Source organism: Anas platyrhynchos, chromosome 25 (genome assembly GCF_047663525.1).
Source record: "Anas platyrhynchos isolate ZD024472 breed Pekin duck chromosome 25, IASCAAS_PekinDuck_T2T, whole genome shotgun sequence".
NCBI lineage: Eukaryota > Metazoa > Chordata > Aves > Anseriformes > Anatidae > Anas > Anas platyrhynchos.
The window spans coordinates 3,947,538-3,960,135 of record NC_092611.1 but is presented as its reverse complement, the minus strand read 5'-3'; the positions used below and the strand labels follow the sequence as shown (position 1 = coordinate 3,960,135).

Genomic DNA, 12,598 nt, shown 5'->3' with positions numbered 1-12,598 from the left:
CTGAAGCGTGCTGCCATGCAGAACTGGAGGAACTTGACTGCAGTCACTCCGGTTTGTCCTGGTTTAGCTGCTGTCAGAGCTGGGCTGAAGAAAGATTTGTGTTTGAGTGAGTAGCGAAAACTCTGGGCTGCGTGCATGTGTCCAAAGAACTCGATGTTATTCAGGGTCGGCTTTAGTTGCTGTCAAGTTTTTGGAAAATCTCCTGCAGCACTGCTGCCATTTGTATCAGAAGTGGAAATAGCGTGGGTGAGGCTCAAGCAGTAACTTCATTTAGGGTGTTTTGAAGCCTTTTGATGAGGGATGGAGCATTTTTGATGAGCTGCATGGAGCATACGACTGGTGTCTTACAGACAGTGAGAATACATGTAAGGGAGGGCGAAGGCAATTTGCCTTCAGATAAGTAAGGTTTGAGGACAACCCATCTTCCTGATGGACAGATCAGAGGTTTAGTTGTGCTAGTAATACACTTACCTGAGGCAGAACATTACTTTTCAAGAGGTTTGTTAATCTCCAAGGTGAGCAAGATAAGCGAGGGGACTGCATTAAGCTCTGCTAGGATACATAGAGATTTAGCAAAAATGTAGTATGAACCAAGAAGACAGCAAAAAGCTATTGCAGGTGTCTCTCGTGCTGTCTTTCTCCTAGCTCTGCATTTTCCACTTTGCTCCCCTTGTCTCCTGGTCCCACTGCTGGCCTTGTGACCTCTTTCCCATCACCTGAGCTGCTGATGCTATTGCCTTGCATGCTAAATGGCCTCATTTTTATCGTTTTGCTTTCAGTTCTCAAATGTTTTCCAGTTTGGGCCTCTGATAACTTGTTTCCTTTGAACTACAGCCCCATCTACTATTATTTCCTCACCTCCCATTGAAAGCCTTGAGGACCTTGTGTTACCTAACTGAAGCCCATCCCTGCGGCTTTGTCACTCTGCTATTAGTCAGCGCTGCTTTTTTTCCAAACACAATTGAAACATGCTAATAGAATTAATAGATTGACCTTGTCAGCCCTGTACCTTTGAAACCGCTCTCCTTTCTCAGTTAGCCTTCAGCTGTGATTTGTATCTCCTAACCATACACTGCTTCCCTCAGGGTAGGTATGCTCTGCTTCAAGGAATTCAGAGCTGTCCCCTGATCTGTTTGTTCAGGAGGTCAGGTCCTGTTATCTTAATGCTCCCTTGGAGTTTCTGAGAAGATCAGACATATCTTTAGCCTGGAAGGTACTGCAGATTTCTTTGTACCAAACTTCCCTATCTGTGGGCAGGTGACATCCTCATCTAGCTGTCCTTGTGCTTTGTGTTCCTATCCCCTTATAAATACTCAACAAATTTGGCAGTTTTTGTCATTGTAAATAGTAGAGATTGTGGTTCTTGTATGCATTTTCTCACTGAGGTACAGAAACCTTCTCCCTGTGTGCATTATTACAGACGTGTGCCTGCGTGTGTCACATCAAATAAATAAAGCTACAAACAGTGCTGCTGCTCAGGTGTGCCATTAGCTTTTGCAGTCTTCTCTCTTCTGTAAGGAGACAAATTAGACCTAAACGCAGCAGAAGATGACGGAGGTTGTTGTATAATCTGGGAATGAAAATGCACCGAGTTAGTTACCAGGATCTCTGATGCCGGCTGTTCCTGCGCTAATCAAAATAAACCGGCACTTAAATTTGAGCCAAAGGCAAGCACAAAGAGCTGCAGTTTTGTTGAGGTTGTTGTTCACGGACACTGCCCAAAGGACAGCTCCAGAATCTTGGGCAGGTGCAAGAATAGGAGCAGCGTCTGTGTTATTGGGCTCTGTAAATAAGAGCAACGCTGCTCGTTGGTTTTACTGTTACTCTCCATACCTTTACTGTGTTACTCTCCATGGGTATTGTGCTCCAGTAATAGCTGGAAATAAATGCTTGTTCATGGTCATCATAGTTAATTTTGATGATTTTTATCTGCTGACACTGAAATGAATCACCTTTAACATGTTTCATGACCTCTTACAACACAGAGGCCAGCCGTAACTGATGGCAGCATGGCACAAGGTAGGTGCAGCAGCATCTTGAGAGCACGCAGCAGTTTGTTGGTGCTGTTTGCTTTTACTAAACAAATGAGTGGAATTTATGAAGGTTATTGAAGACAAAAGGATATTTTTAAAGTCTCAAATCTCTGGAATTCTAAAATCTTTCTAAAAATCTCTGTGGCCAACGAGGGAGCCCAGTGTAGAGATCACTGAAATTACTGATTCGTGTTGGCTTGTCCTTCTTCAGAACCGGTGGCCTATTCAAGAACTAAAGGAGGGTGTTTGGTGGTGCGTGGTTCCAGATTCTGGTTGGGTTTTTAGGGCTGTATAAATTAGCTTCCAAAATAGAATCTGTTGTGGCAGGAGGAAAGTGGTAAAATGTCTTGTTGCTAAGGAACATGACAGAGAACTGGGAGATGTGACTCAATTCTTGGCTTTGTATAATTTCTCTCCAGTACGATGTGGGTCCGCAGAGCACGTCTTGCTAAGTGTGAAGGGATGAGTATTAAAATACTGAGGTTTTAAGAGGTCGAAGGAACTGCTGCTCTGTAGGCAGCCAGCGGAACTGACTCTGCAGAACAGTGGTTGCACAGGTAAATGTATTCACAAGGAGTGTGCAGAATCAGGAACTTATAAAATACGTGGCAAAGCCAAAGCCAGCTTCTCATCTCCGGATTGCTGGTGCTGCTCTTTCTTCAGAAGAGCCTGGTGCTGCTCTTTCTCTCCCCACAGTAGAGTTTAATTTTAGAGGAGAATGGGTCTTTAGGGGCTAATAGCCTGGAACAATTTTAGTTTGACTTACTGTAAATCTCTCTTCAGAGAGGATGGATTTCACTTCTGTTTCGTAATGCCTAGCTGGGCTTTTTTATGACATTCCCACACCTCTTTCCATCTTTGATTTTGCGACTGGATATTGCAGTTTGTTTATGTATTATAAACTCCACAGCCACACGTGTTCTTGCTTTCGACCTTAGCACCGCGGTCTTGTCACAGCAGGGGCCAGCTGGGCTCTGTAGCGTGGAAAGTCGCTGGGGAGAAGAAGAGAAACAAACACACTGGCCGTGTGCTGGCAATGTGGGTCAGCAAACACACTCCAAGATTTTCCCTCAGAGTCCAAGTTTACTAATGCTGCATTGGAAAACACACTGCTGTCAACAATCCCACGGAAAGGATTTTTTCTAGGCATGGGTTCAAAACCAAAATATTAGCGATAGCACAGGAGATAAAACAGGTGGTTTTTATTTGTTTAGCGTGGTCTTGTTTTCCCCAGCCAAAGTGTAATGGGGTTGGAAGAGGACAGGGAGTAGAGTTATGAAGATGTCCTATAGGGAGCTGCCAGTATCCTGCTCAGAACACAGCGCTGGATCACCATATATCTGGGCACCCACCGAGCAAGCACCTACCTCTTCTGTGTACGTAGATGTGTAGGTCTTGAAACCCACTAATTTTTGCTTCTCTTTCTTTGTTTCCCCGGTGCCAGAGGAGAGGCAGGGTGTGTAGGGTGGGAGATGCCATCCCAGGATGCCAGTGTCTCATGGTGTGCTGTTGGCTGTGTTTTATTTTGTTCTCAGAGCCATTGCATGGGGGTTTCTTACTGAAAAGGGAAGGAAAATGTGTGCACAAAAAATTGGGTGCACAGTCAAGCCACGTTTATGAAAAGATTTCTGTTTGGTCCCTGTGATTCGAAGGTGAGGAGTGAGGAGCCACTGCTCTTTTCCGTTCTACTTGTGCTTTTCTTGCCAGCACTTTGGGCAATTGTTGTAGTGAAATACATTTTAGCAGTGGTCTCACGAAGGGTTTTGTGCCCAGATGTGATGCTGCTGCACTTTGGGCTGAGACTCTCAGTATCACTGCTTCTTACGGTGGGAAATCCAGAGTCGTTGCATCCTTGTCCAACCTGTGTGGGCAAAACGAGCCCAGCAGCCTGGGCTGAGCCGCAGCCAGCCCGGCACATGGGCCAGCAGGCCCAGGGCTCGGCTGTGCAGCGCGGTGGCCTTGGCAGGAGATCAGCGTAAGAAGGCCCAGCCTGTGTGCTCTGCTTCGCCACCCCCACCGCCCTGCAGATTACTGTAATCCGGGTAACTCGGTGGCTCAGCTGATGGTGAAGCCCCACGGAAAGATGCAGGAGCACGACGGGAGGTCCCCCGGGGCAGAGGTCGGAGGAAGACGGATGAGGCACGTCCCCGTGAGCTTCCAAAGGTTCCCGAAGTAACCCAGGAGGAGCTCTTTGTGCTGAGCGGCAGCCGTGGAACTGCTTGGAATCAGCTGAGGGCTGACACGTTTCTCCAGTGAACACGCTGCGTGAAGCATATCCTGAAGTGCCTTTTTAGTCTGCGGCATTCGGGCAAACAGGCCCTGCTTTTAATGAAGTAATTGTTATTTAATAGTTTGCATCAATGTCGGGGGAATTTGGGGCCTCACTGACACTACAAAAGCTTGGTGGAATAGCAACAATGGCACAGATTGATTGATAAATGTTCCTCGGGGAGCACAGTGCGTGGCAGTCTCCCAAAACCACAATAAGCTACCTGGCACAAGGAGCCCTTTTATCTCCCTCCCCTCCCACTGTACAAAGGCTTTGGCCAGCGCAGTTATGTCAGCTAAGGGTGTGATATTTTTTCGCACTCCTAATTGACATATTTGTGCCAACAAAACTTCAAAAGTAGTGCAACCTCAGGATATTTTTTTATTATTATTATTTCTGCAGCCAGTCTCACTATGGCAGATGGAGGTGCTTGCTCGGGCCAGGATGCTTGGCCAAACCTTTATGAGGAAAATCAGCCTCGGCTCCTTCTAGGAACACAGTTCTTTGAACAACTTGTTTTACAGTGCTAAAATCTAAGATGGAAAGTGATATGCCTAAATACTAGGATTTTTGTTTAGTTTTATTTGCCTTTGTGTTGGCAATTCAGCTGCATGGGTAATTCAGCAGCATCTCTGTCTGTAGCGTATTCCGACATACAGAATTGCCTGGCAGTCACCCTGCTTTAGCCTTTGGGTTTACTTCTGTGTCGCCCATCACCTGAACACCCCACAGGGAGACACCAGCTGCAAATCTGTCATGTCCTCACTTTACTGATGGGACAATAAAGCAGCGTAGAAAAGGGCTAACTAGTTTGTCCAGATTTCCACAGCCTGTAACAATTTAAGATTCGTTTCTGGTATAAACCCTCTCCCTGGGTTCCCTAACTTCCTTCTACTTGCAAATTCTGGGTTTTTCAGCACAGACAGGTGGGTGCAGGAGCCCAGGACAAGCACTTGGGCTGCAGCAGGAGAGCACCACTTAAATTGCTGGTACTGTCACCAGCGGGGCTGCAACGGGTTCGGAGCAGAAAACATTTATTCTGCATGAGTCCTGGGAGCAACCTTGGCGTCGGTGTTTATGCAGAAACTGTGACTGCTGCGCTAGCTTGATCTGAGCAGAAATGAATCAGAAATGAAATCTCTAAGGATATGCATTGCTGGTTTGACGGTCAATTGATGCCAGGGGACTTGGAAGCAGGATTGAAAGCATTTCCCCCTTTATTGCTTTCGGCACACAGACAGCGAACCTGACAGCCTCCTGTGTTCTCGTGATAGCTTATCCGTATCAGACACCTACGTGCTTTTTTTGTTCTTTTTTATAACCTGTCAGCAGAGAGATGACTGCTCGAGTTCCCTCACTTTCCCACCCCCCGCCCCAAGAAGTCCAACTCCCCTTATCAGTGAATCATTCTCGCGCAGGTAGAAGCCCCTGAAGCCGGCTTAGCCTGGGAAACACTCGCACGGAGTAGGCAGTGATTCAGAGCAGACTGGGGCAGGAAACTGTGCTTAACCAAGGAACTATGCAGGTGTCTCAACAGGCTATCGATAAGTGATTTTCTGGTTCCCTAATCTGCTCAGGCATCGCCCTGACAGTGTCACGGACTGTTGCGCAGGTACACTAGGGGAGTGTGTTTGGAGGAGCCTGCTTAATGATACAGAAAACAAGACAATTATTTTAAACTGTACTGAGCACCTTAAAGGCAGGACAGATTTATTCTGTTTTAAAAACTCGGGTCTCCGTTCTGGTTAGAGATGCAAGCGTGTTTCAGCACCAAGCCAAGCACGTCCTTGGAGCAGGGCAGCGCATCCTCTGCACCCTTGTTTTTCACACCAGAGGTCACCAGGTGACCTGGTCCCCAGCTTTGGGGGACCTGCAATGCTGACACTGGCTGCATTTCCCTATGTTTTCACATCCGTTATCTGATGGATTCATTTTTCATTCAGTCAAGCAAGACACTTCACGAAGAGCTGTGTACAATCTGTGAAGTGATTCAGATGAATACATGGGTGTTAGTAATTGCTTTATTTGTCAGACTGGTTAAAGTGTCTGTCTGGGGTCCGTCAGCTCTGAAACTCCACAAAAGTCAGGCAGAGACTCTGCCTCCATTTGGTTTTGAGCAGGGTTGGTAGGAGATGAGAAATGAGCCATTACTTTACTATGATGATGGATACAACCAAAATCCGTCCTAACTTCGTTTGGCGTGTCGGCACAATCTGTTCATTTGTGGTATGTAATTAAAAAGCCACAGCAAACCGACAACATTCCTTTAATTAAAGACCCCCTAGGCAGTTTGTCCTCCTCAATGCTTCTGCATTCTCTTAAATGATTTGGGTTTGATTGGTGCAAATGCAGACCTGGGTTTTGTTTGAGATTTTAGGATTTCAGATATTCAGATGTGATCTGCTGCTGCAGATCAATGTAATGCCATGCTGCTAAAAGGGACTTCACCCAAGAGCAGAACCCTGCTCTGTTCAAACAGATAGAAATATTTTAAGGTCTTTTATATTAGGCTTATTATAAACAGAGGGGCAGCCTTAGCAGAGGGGCAGCTGCCTGGGCTGCTCTGGTTTTCACTCCTTAGCGGCATCAGCTGGCTTGGACACGGTGACTTGTTTCACCAGCAGAGCCGAGACCACACAATGTTGAGTGGGAAATGGAGCTGAAGGTGTAGAGGGGCGGCTGCTGAGCTGCGTTCTTGTCCCTTTGTAGACTTCATGTATTCTTTCTGCAGGAGGGAACTGCAGCTCTTCAGATCAGCCACCTTGTTCTTCTATTAAATAAAACCAAGACAGCAATTCAGTTATCTTGCAATAACTTGGAAAGACCGAGGGAGGTAACGCTGCTCTGGGCTGGGCTGCCCCACGTGCAGCAGGAGTGCTGGAAGGTGTGCTGGAAGGGCAGGCTGCAGCACCCGGAGCTGGGCATCCTCTAAGTTCAGATACTGTCAGTCACTCATTTGCTCTGGAGGAGAGCCTGGGGCTACTAGAATGGAAGCCAGTAACAAAGCACTTCTTTCTGCTTAGAGACTACAGACCGTGTTTGTCAACGTGGAAGAGATGACAGGTTTTGCTAGCTTAGCCTCGTTCCTTTTGCACAGATGCACATTACAGGTGCTGCCCAGCAGCCTGTGTACGGTGACAGTGCTTTAGTGAAGTGCCACCTGAAGCTTCATTTTGGGTAAATGTATCTTTGTGTTAAATTCTTCCATTTCAGCTGTCGTGTCATTTCAGCACTGGACGGGGATTAGAACAAAAGCAAACTCTCAATTTAGTATCAGACCTTGGAAAATCTGTTTCTGTAAATAATTTATATTAATGTTGCTACTGTTTTTACATGCTCTGTAAAATGTGTTCTGCTTGGCCTGAAGTGGTTTCTTTATTTTGTTGTGCAGTGTCAAAAAAACACGGCAAGCTCATCACCTTCCTTCGTACATTCATGAAGTCGCGTCCAACAAAGCAGAAACTGAAGCAGCGGGGGATCCTGAAGGAAAGGGTGTTTGGCTGTGACTTGGGAGAGCATCTTCTCAACTCTGGACATGATGGTAAGGAACAACCCATTTTTGAGTTCTTCCTCTGTTGGGAATCTTACTAAAGAGGGATCATATCTAGCAAAAGAGTAGTTGATGCCAGCAGAGAAATGTGTAATGAGAATCTGTGACTGAAAGATGAATTGAGACTGATGCTAAAAAGAAGCAAGCATCAGGGTTTGACATGGGAGCACTGAAGGTGAGTTCTAAACCTCTTGGAGTCTTCAAATAAATACTAAATACAGGGAAATAAACTTTATTATTGTGTCAGTGAATAAGTAACTGCTATGTTAAATCCATACATTTCTCTCCAGCTCGCTGTCTTTGTTTGATTCTATCACAGTCCACAGTGTAGATTGTTTACCTGCCCTTCCTCTTGGTTTCAGAAAATGTACAGGAGTTAACTGGATATTATTTGTTATAGCTGTATTTTCTCTATCTTTTACGGTGACTTCCCTATAGGTCTTCTCTGCCACTTCCACCTTCCCATCAGCATTTTAGGGATGCAGCAAAGATGAGCTCTCCATTCCAAGAAAAAGTTACACAATTTTTACCACTCTTCCTTTGATGAACTTGTTTCATGTGTTCTTTCCTACCATCTCACTGGGACATCTCCAATCTAGGCTGTGAAATCAGGGAGGTACCTGCACTGTTGAGTATCAAACAGAGGACACAAATTCTTCCACAGTTCACTCGCTGAGGTCATTCCCACAGATGGCTCGTGCTGAGGGTTTTTTAGGAAAGCAGCGTGGAACAGCAATGGGCCACAGCCAGTTTGCCCAGGAGTTAGAGCCATCAGGAAATCAGTGATGGGTATAGCATCACTGTCTGGCTATGTCAGTTTGTTGATCTGTTTCATATTTTTGCTTCTTGCCTAATGCAGTAGATATTGGGCCATTTCTCGTATCTGCATAGACCTCATCTGCTGGCACTCTGAACCTGATGTCTCCCAGCTTTTGTGTGGAGCTCAAGGAGAAGTAAAGTGACATGTAGGGTAGGAAAGAAATTTCTCTGTTACATTTGTTGCCAGAAGTACTTTAGGTTCCTTGTTCATATGAGTGCCTTTTGGAAAAGGGATGGTAAAGGGTGGGGAGCTGTTCTGTGCACTTCTTTCCAATGGATTCAATTGGTAACAGCAATGTGTACTCCCTTGCCTGACATGAAGTATTTTACTACCGGTTGGTGAATAATATGAGCTTGTTCTTAAGAAATCACGACTGTGGCAAGGCTCATTGGCTTGTTAATTGGAACCAGTAGAGATCTTTATTGCTGGGGCTTGAAAAGCATCAGAGAGCCAGAAACTGCATGGTTTGAAGGCAGAAACGTACAGTAACCCATGTAAGAACTGCATCAGGAGTGGGTAATTTACACCACTGGGTAGCAATAGAGCTGGTTTTATATTTATGCTGTGGGAGCAATCTTGGAGGGCAGGAGACATGCCAGCAGTGAGCTCATTAATGGGAAGGAGAGAGTTCTTTTTGATCCTTAGCCCTCCTCCTGTCCATTTTAGTTAGACATAAGTCAGCAATAATTAAAGCTCTTCTTTGCTCTCTGCACTGACTTTTTTGCCTGGTTTTAAGGGGTATGCATTTTATTTAGCAGTAAAAGACTCACCCTGAGCTGAACTAAACTGTCCTAATGACACTAGAGGCTCCTGTGTGGCAGTCTCTAGGAGGTCATTCCTTGTCCTGGTCCCTCCTCTGCCATCACGTGCAGGTGAGTGATTGTGACTGAGCTGTGCTAATGAGGTCTCTTCATCTGAGAAGTTAGCAGTTGCTTTCAACCTCGATTTAATAACTCTTTCCTAACTCCCCGGAGTGAAGCAGATCCAATTTGAATGTTGCTAACAGGGCCATGTCTCCATTTCACACAGCAGGATTGTTTTTTTCTGTGTGATTCAGCTCTCTGACCTGTATTCCAAGTGATGTAATCCCCGGGATTGGTTTTGTGGAGACGTTTCTGGGTTCCTGTGAATAAAGCTCTGTGCATGCACAGCACTTTAAGATTCCCTCATTCTGTAGCATTAAGGTTCCTCAGTCACGGAGCCAAGTGCAGTGCTCCACGTTAAGTGAGGGAGAGCAGTGATGCAGTCCTGTTTCTTCACCTCATAAACGAGTATTTTTATAGGAGCACATAGTACTTTTGCTGAAGTCTGTGCGTGATACCTACTGGTAATGCTTTGGGATTACAACTATAAAAGATCTCAGTTCAGAAATACAAAAAGAACCCAAGGCATTTATAGATGGATTTAGATTAATGGTAGTTTTGCTGTGTTGCTGCCCAGCATCCAAAAGATTTAGCAGGACTGAAGGAGAAAATAACACTGTCCACAGTGTTTGAAATGGGTGGCTAGGCATTTGTGTGCTCTGCATTAATGCACCACTGAGCCAAACTGAAGTTATGTTAATTATTTTATTAGTTATCATTCTTGGGAAGTTGACAAAACCTAACTTCCCAAGAATTCCCTGTGAAACAACATGAGCCATCCCAGTTTTGAAATCATGACCATCTGAAACTTTTCTGAACAGGGCTTGTCCTTCAGATAGGCAATGGTGAGAGTGGAAAAGACAGAAAATAAAAGGAATATGGAAGCATGAAAACTGAAGTGGGTCCAACATTTTTTAATAAACACTGAGCTGAGGCAGCGGGCTCAGATGGCTTAGCTAGGACAGCATAGAGTTGGTCGCATGTCTGTGTACCCAGAAGGGAATGTACAAACACGAGGAAAGGTTTTACCTCCTGCAGCACATTGTCTTTCTGTGAGCTCAGCAAGTGTCACTCTTGTTCTGCACCAGTTGTGCTCCTGTCAGAAGGGGAGTACCAAGGTGTGAGATGTACAGGAGGAAAGAGATGTAGAAATGAGACCTTACTGTTCCAGAGCAAGAGCCCAGGTGATGCCATCTTGCAGAGCTCCATATGCATGCTGTACATTCAGCACGCTCTTGGATCCAAACCAGCAAAGCATTTATCTTCGTTTACCTGATTTTTTGAGATCAGTCTTGCACTGGGGCCGAGCGCTGTCTTTTCTGCAAGATGCCTGTCAGGCTGGCATGACAGAACTTGTGTCTGCTCAACTTCAGGACATAATACCTCTGTTTACTGGAGTTTCTCCTTAGGGGAGGGTGTCTAGGTATGATGGGATGAGTGGAGCAAGCAGGCTGTTGCTGCTACTGCCTCTTCATTTTTGATGAGGGTGCAATTTGTCATTTTTTAATTGTGGTATAGAGACCTGAGAAGTAACGCTATAAACAGGTATAGGGAGGGAGGAAAGGATTTTAACAAGTGTTTACAATAACAACAGTAGGGATGAGTACTGCACCTCAAGATCTTTCTGTATGACGGGTGACTCATGGTGGGGATTGCAGTGATTATTGAGCTGGCAGCTGTAGACAGGCAGTGTCCTGGGTTTGGGGTTTGGTTGCTTTTTTCAATGGCAGTTTGTTGTGTGCCGACACTTTGAGCCCTCCGCACAATGACGGGGCACTTCTGTAGGAGTTGCACCTCCACATGGTGTGGAACGGGCCTTTCCCAGAGGCCCTTGTAGACCTGACAGCAGTGATGGGAAGGAAGCATCATTGTCCTGTTTCTTAGATGAGGATTTGAGTCATGGGCACATCACAGGATGATCTTTCAAAATCATTTGTGTTCTAAGCTGCTTTTGAGAATGGCCATTAGGAGCCCCAGTAAGTCACACTGGAAGGTGATGGGATTTGGGGCCCGAACTACTTTGCCAAGAGTGAAGGAGGAAGGTTGGCTCGTTGTCATTGGATGTGATTACTCAGGGCACCCCGAGCAGTGCACGTACCAGACCTCTCTGACTTAAGACTGTTGTTCTGGTTGCTGGAGATTGGATAACCCTGGCCTTCACCAAGTCAGGGAACCAAGCAGTCTCAGGTTTTATAGAGAGTGGACGAAGTGTTCAGAGCTGGAATCTGGGCTGGGCGCACACAGCCCCGTGTTCTGGTCACTGGCCCGGCTGTGTGTCGGTGCGTTGTTCTCACCGAGCGTAACAGCCAGCAGCCCTCGTTGCTCCTCTTCCTGCCACATGTAAGTAACACATTTGGGGCTGCTACGTGGAGGAGTAAAACCAGTTTTGATGTGAGGGATTTCTGACTTCTCCATTGGGTCTAAATCTAGCAAAGGCTGTGGTGATACAGCCGTCAGGCATGTTGGTTTGCACAACACCTAGCAGTCGCCCAACGCAGCCTGCCTTCAGAGGCCTGTCTCCATTTAATTTTAGTGCGTTATTCATTTGTTGGCTCCTTCTGGGTTTTGAATACTCATCTGCCAATGAAGCGTTGTTTGGAAGCGAACCAAGCTCAACAGGGAGTAGCTGTTTCTTCGTGATCCTGCAAAGTTCCCAGGTGGTTTGGTGCCGCTGACACCTGCCATGCTGGTTGGCTTTGCAGAGCTACAAGATGCAGTCAGTTCAACATAATCCCTGACGAGTAGAGGGGCCCTGTTCCCTTTGTCGGTAGGTAGACTTTTTTCCCCCTAATATTTTCTCTCAAAGGAAACCAAATAGAACTCGAATTTAGCCTGACCCCAATTAGACAGAATTGTGCATGCAGAGGATGTGTTTGTTTAGTGTGGGAGCTGGTTAAATGCTGCATTGCAGCATCTGTACCATGTCCTCATTTGTGCCTCAGAACGTTTTGAAACGTGGCTCTCCACAACTCCTGAATTTAAGACCAATGTAGGAGTCGGCAGCGAGGTGGTTAGCACAAACTTTGTGCACAGCTGCCTGGAGAGGCCGGTGGATTAGGAGGC

General features: G+C 46.0%; 1 protein-coding gene across 12 annotated transcripts in view; it reads left to right on the top strand.

Annotated features, from left to right (window-relative positions):
• ARHGAP32 (Rho GTPase activating protein 32) overlaps positions 1-12,598 on the top strand; it is a 264,246-nt gene that overhangs the window by 216,716 nt on the left and 34,932 nt on the right. For all 12 annotated transcript variants that reach the window (XM_038167597.2, XM_072027728.1, XM_072027724.1 and 9 more), the window contains one exon: positions 7,694-7,843. In XM_038167597.2, the coding sequence (XP_038023525.2) occupies positions 7,694-7,843 (150 nt within the window). The remainder of the gene's footprint in view (positions 1-7,693; positions 7,844-12,598) is intronic.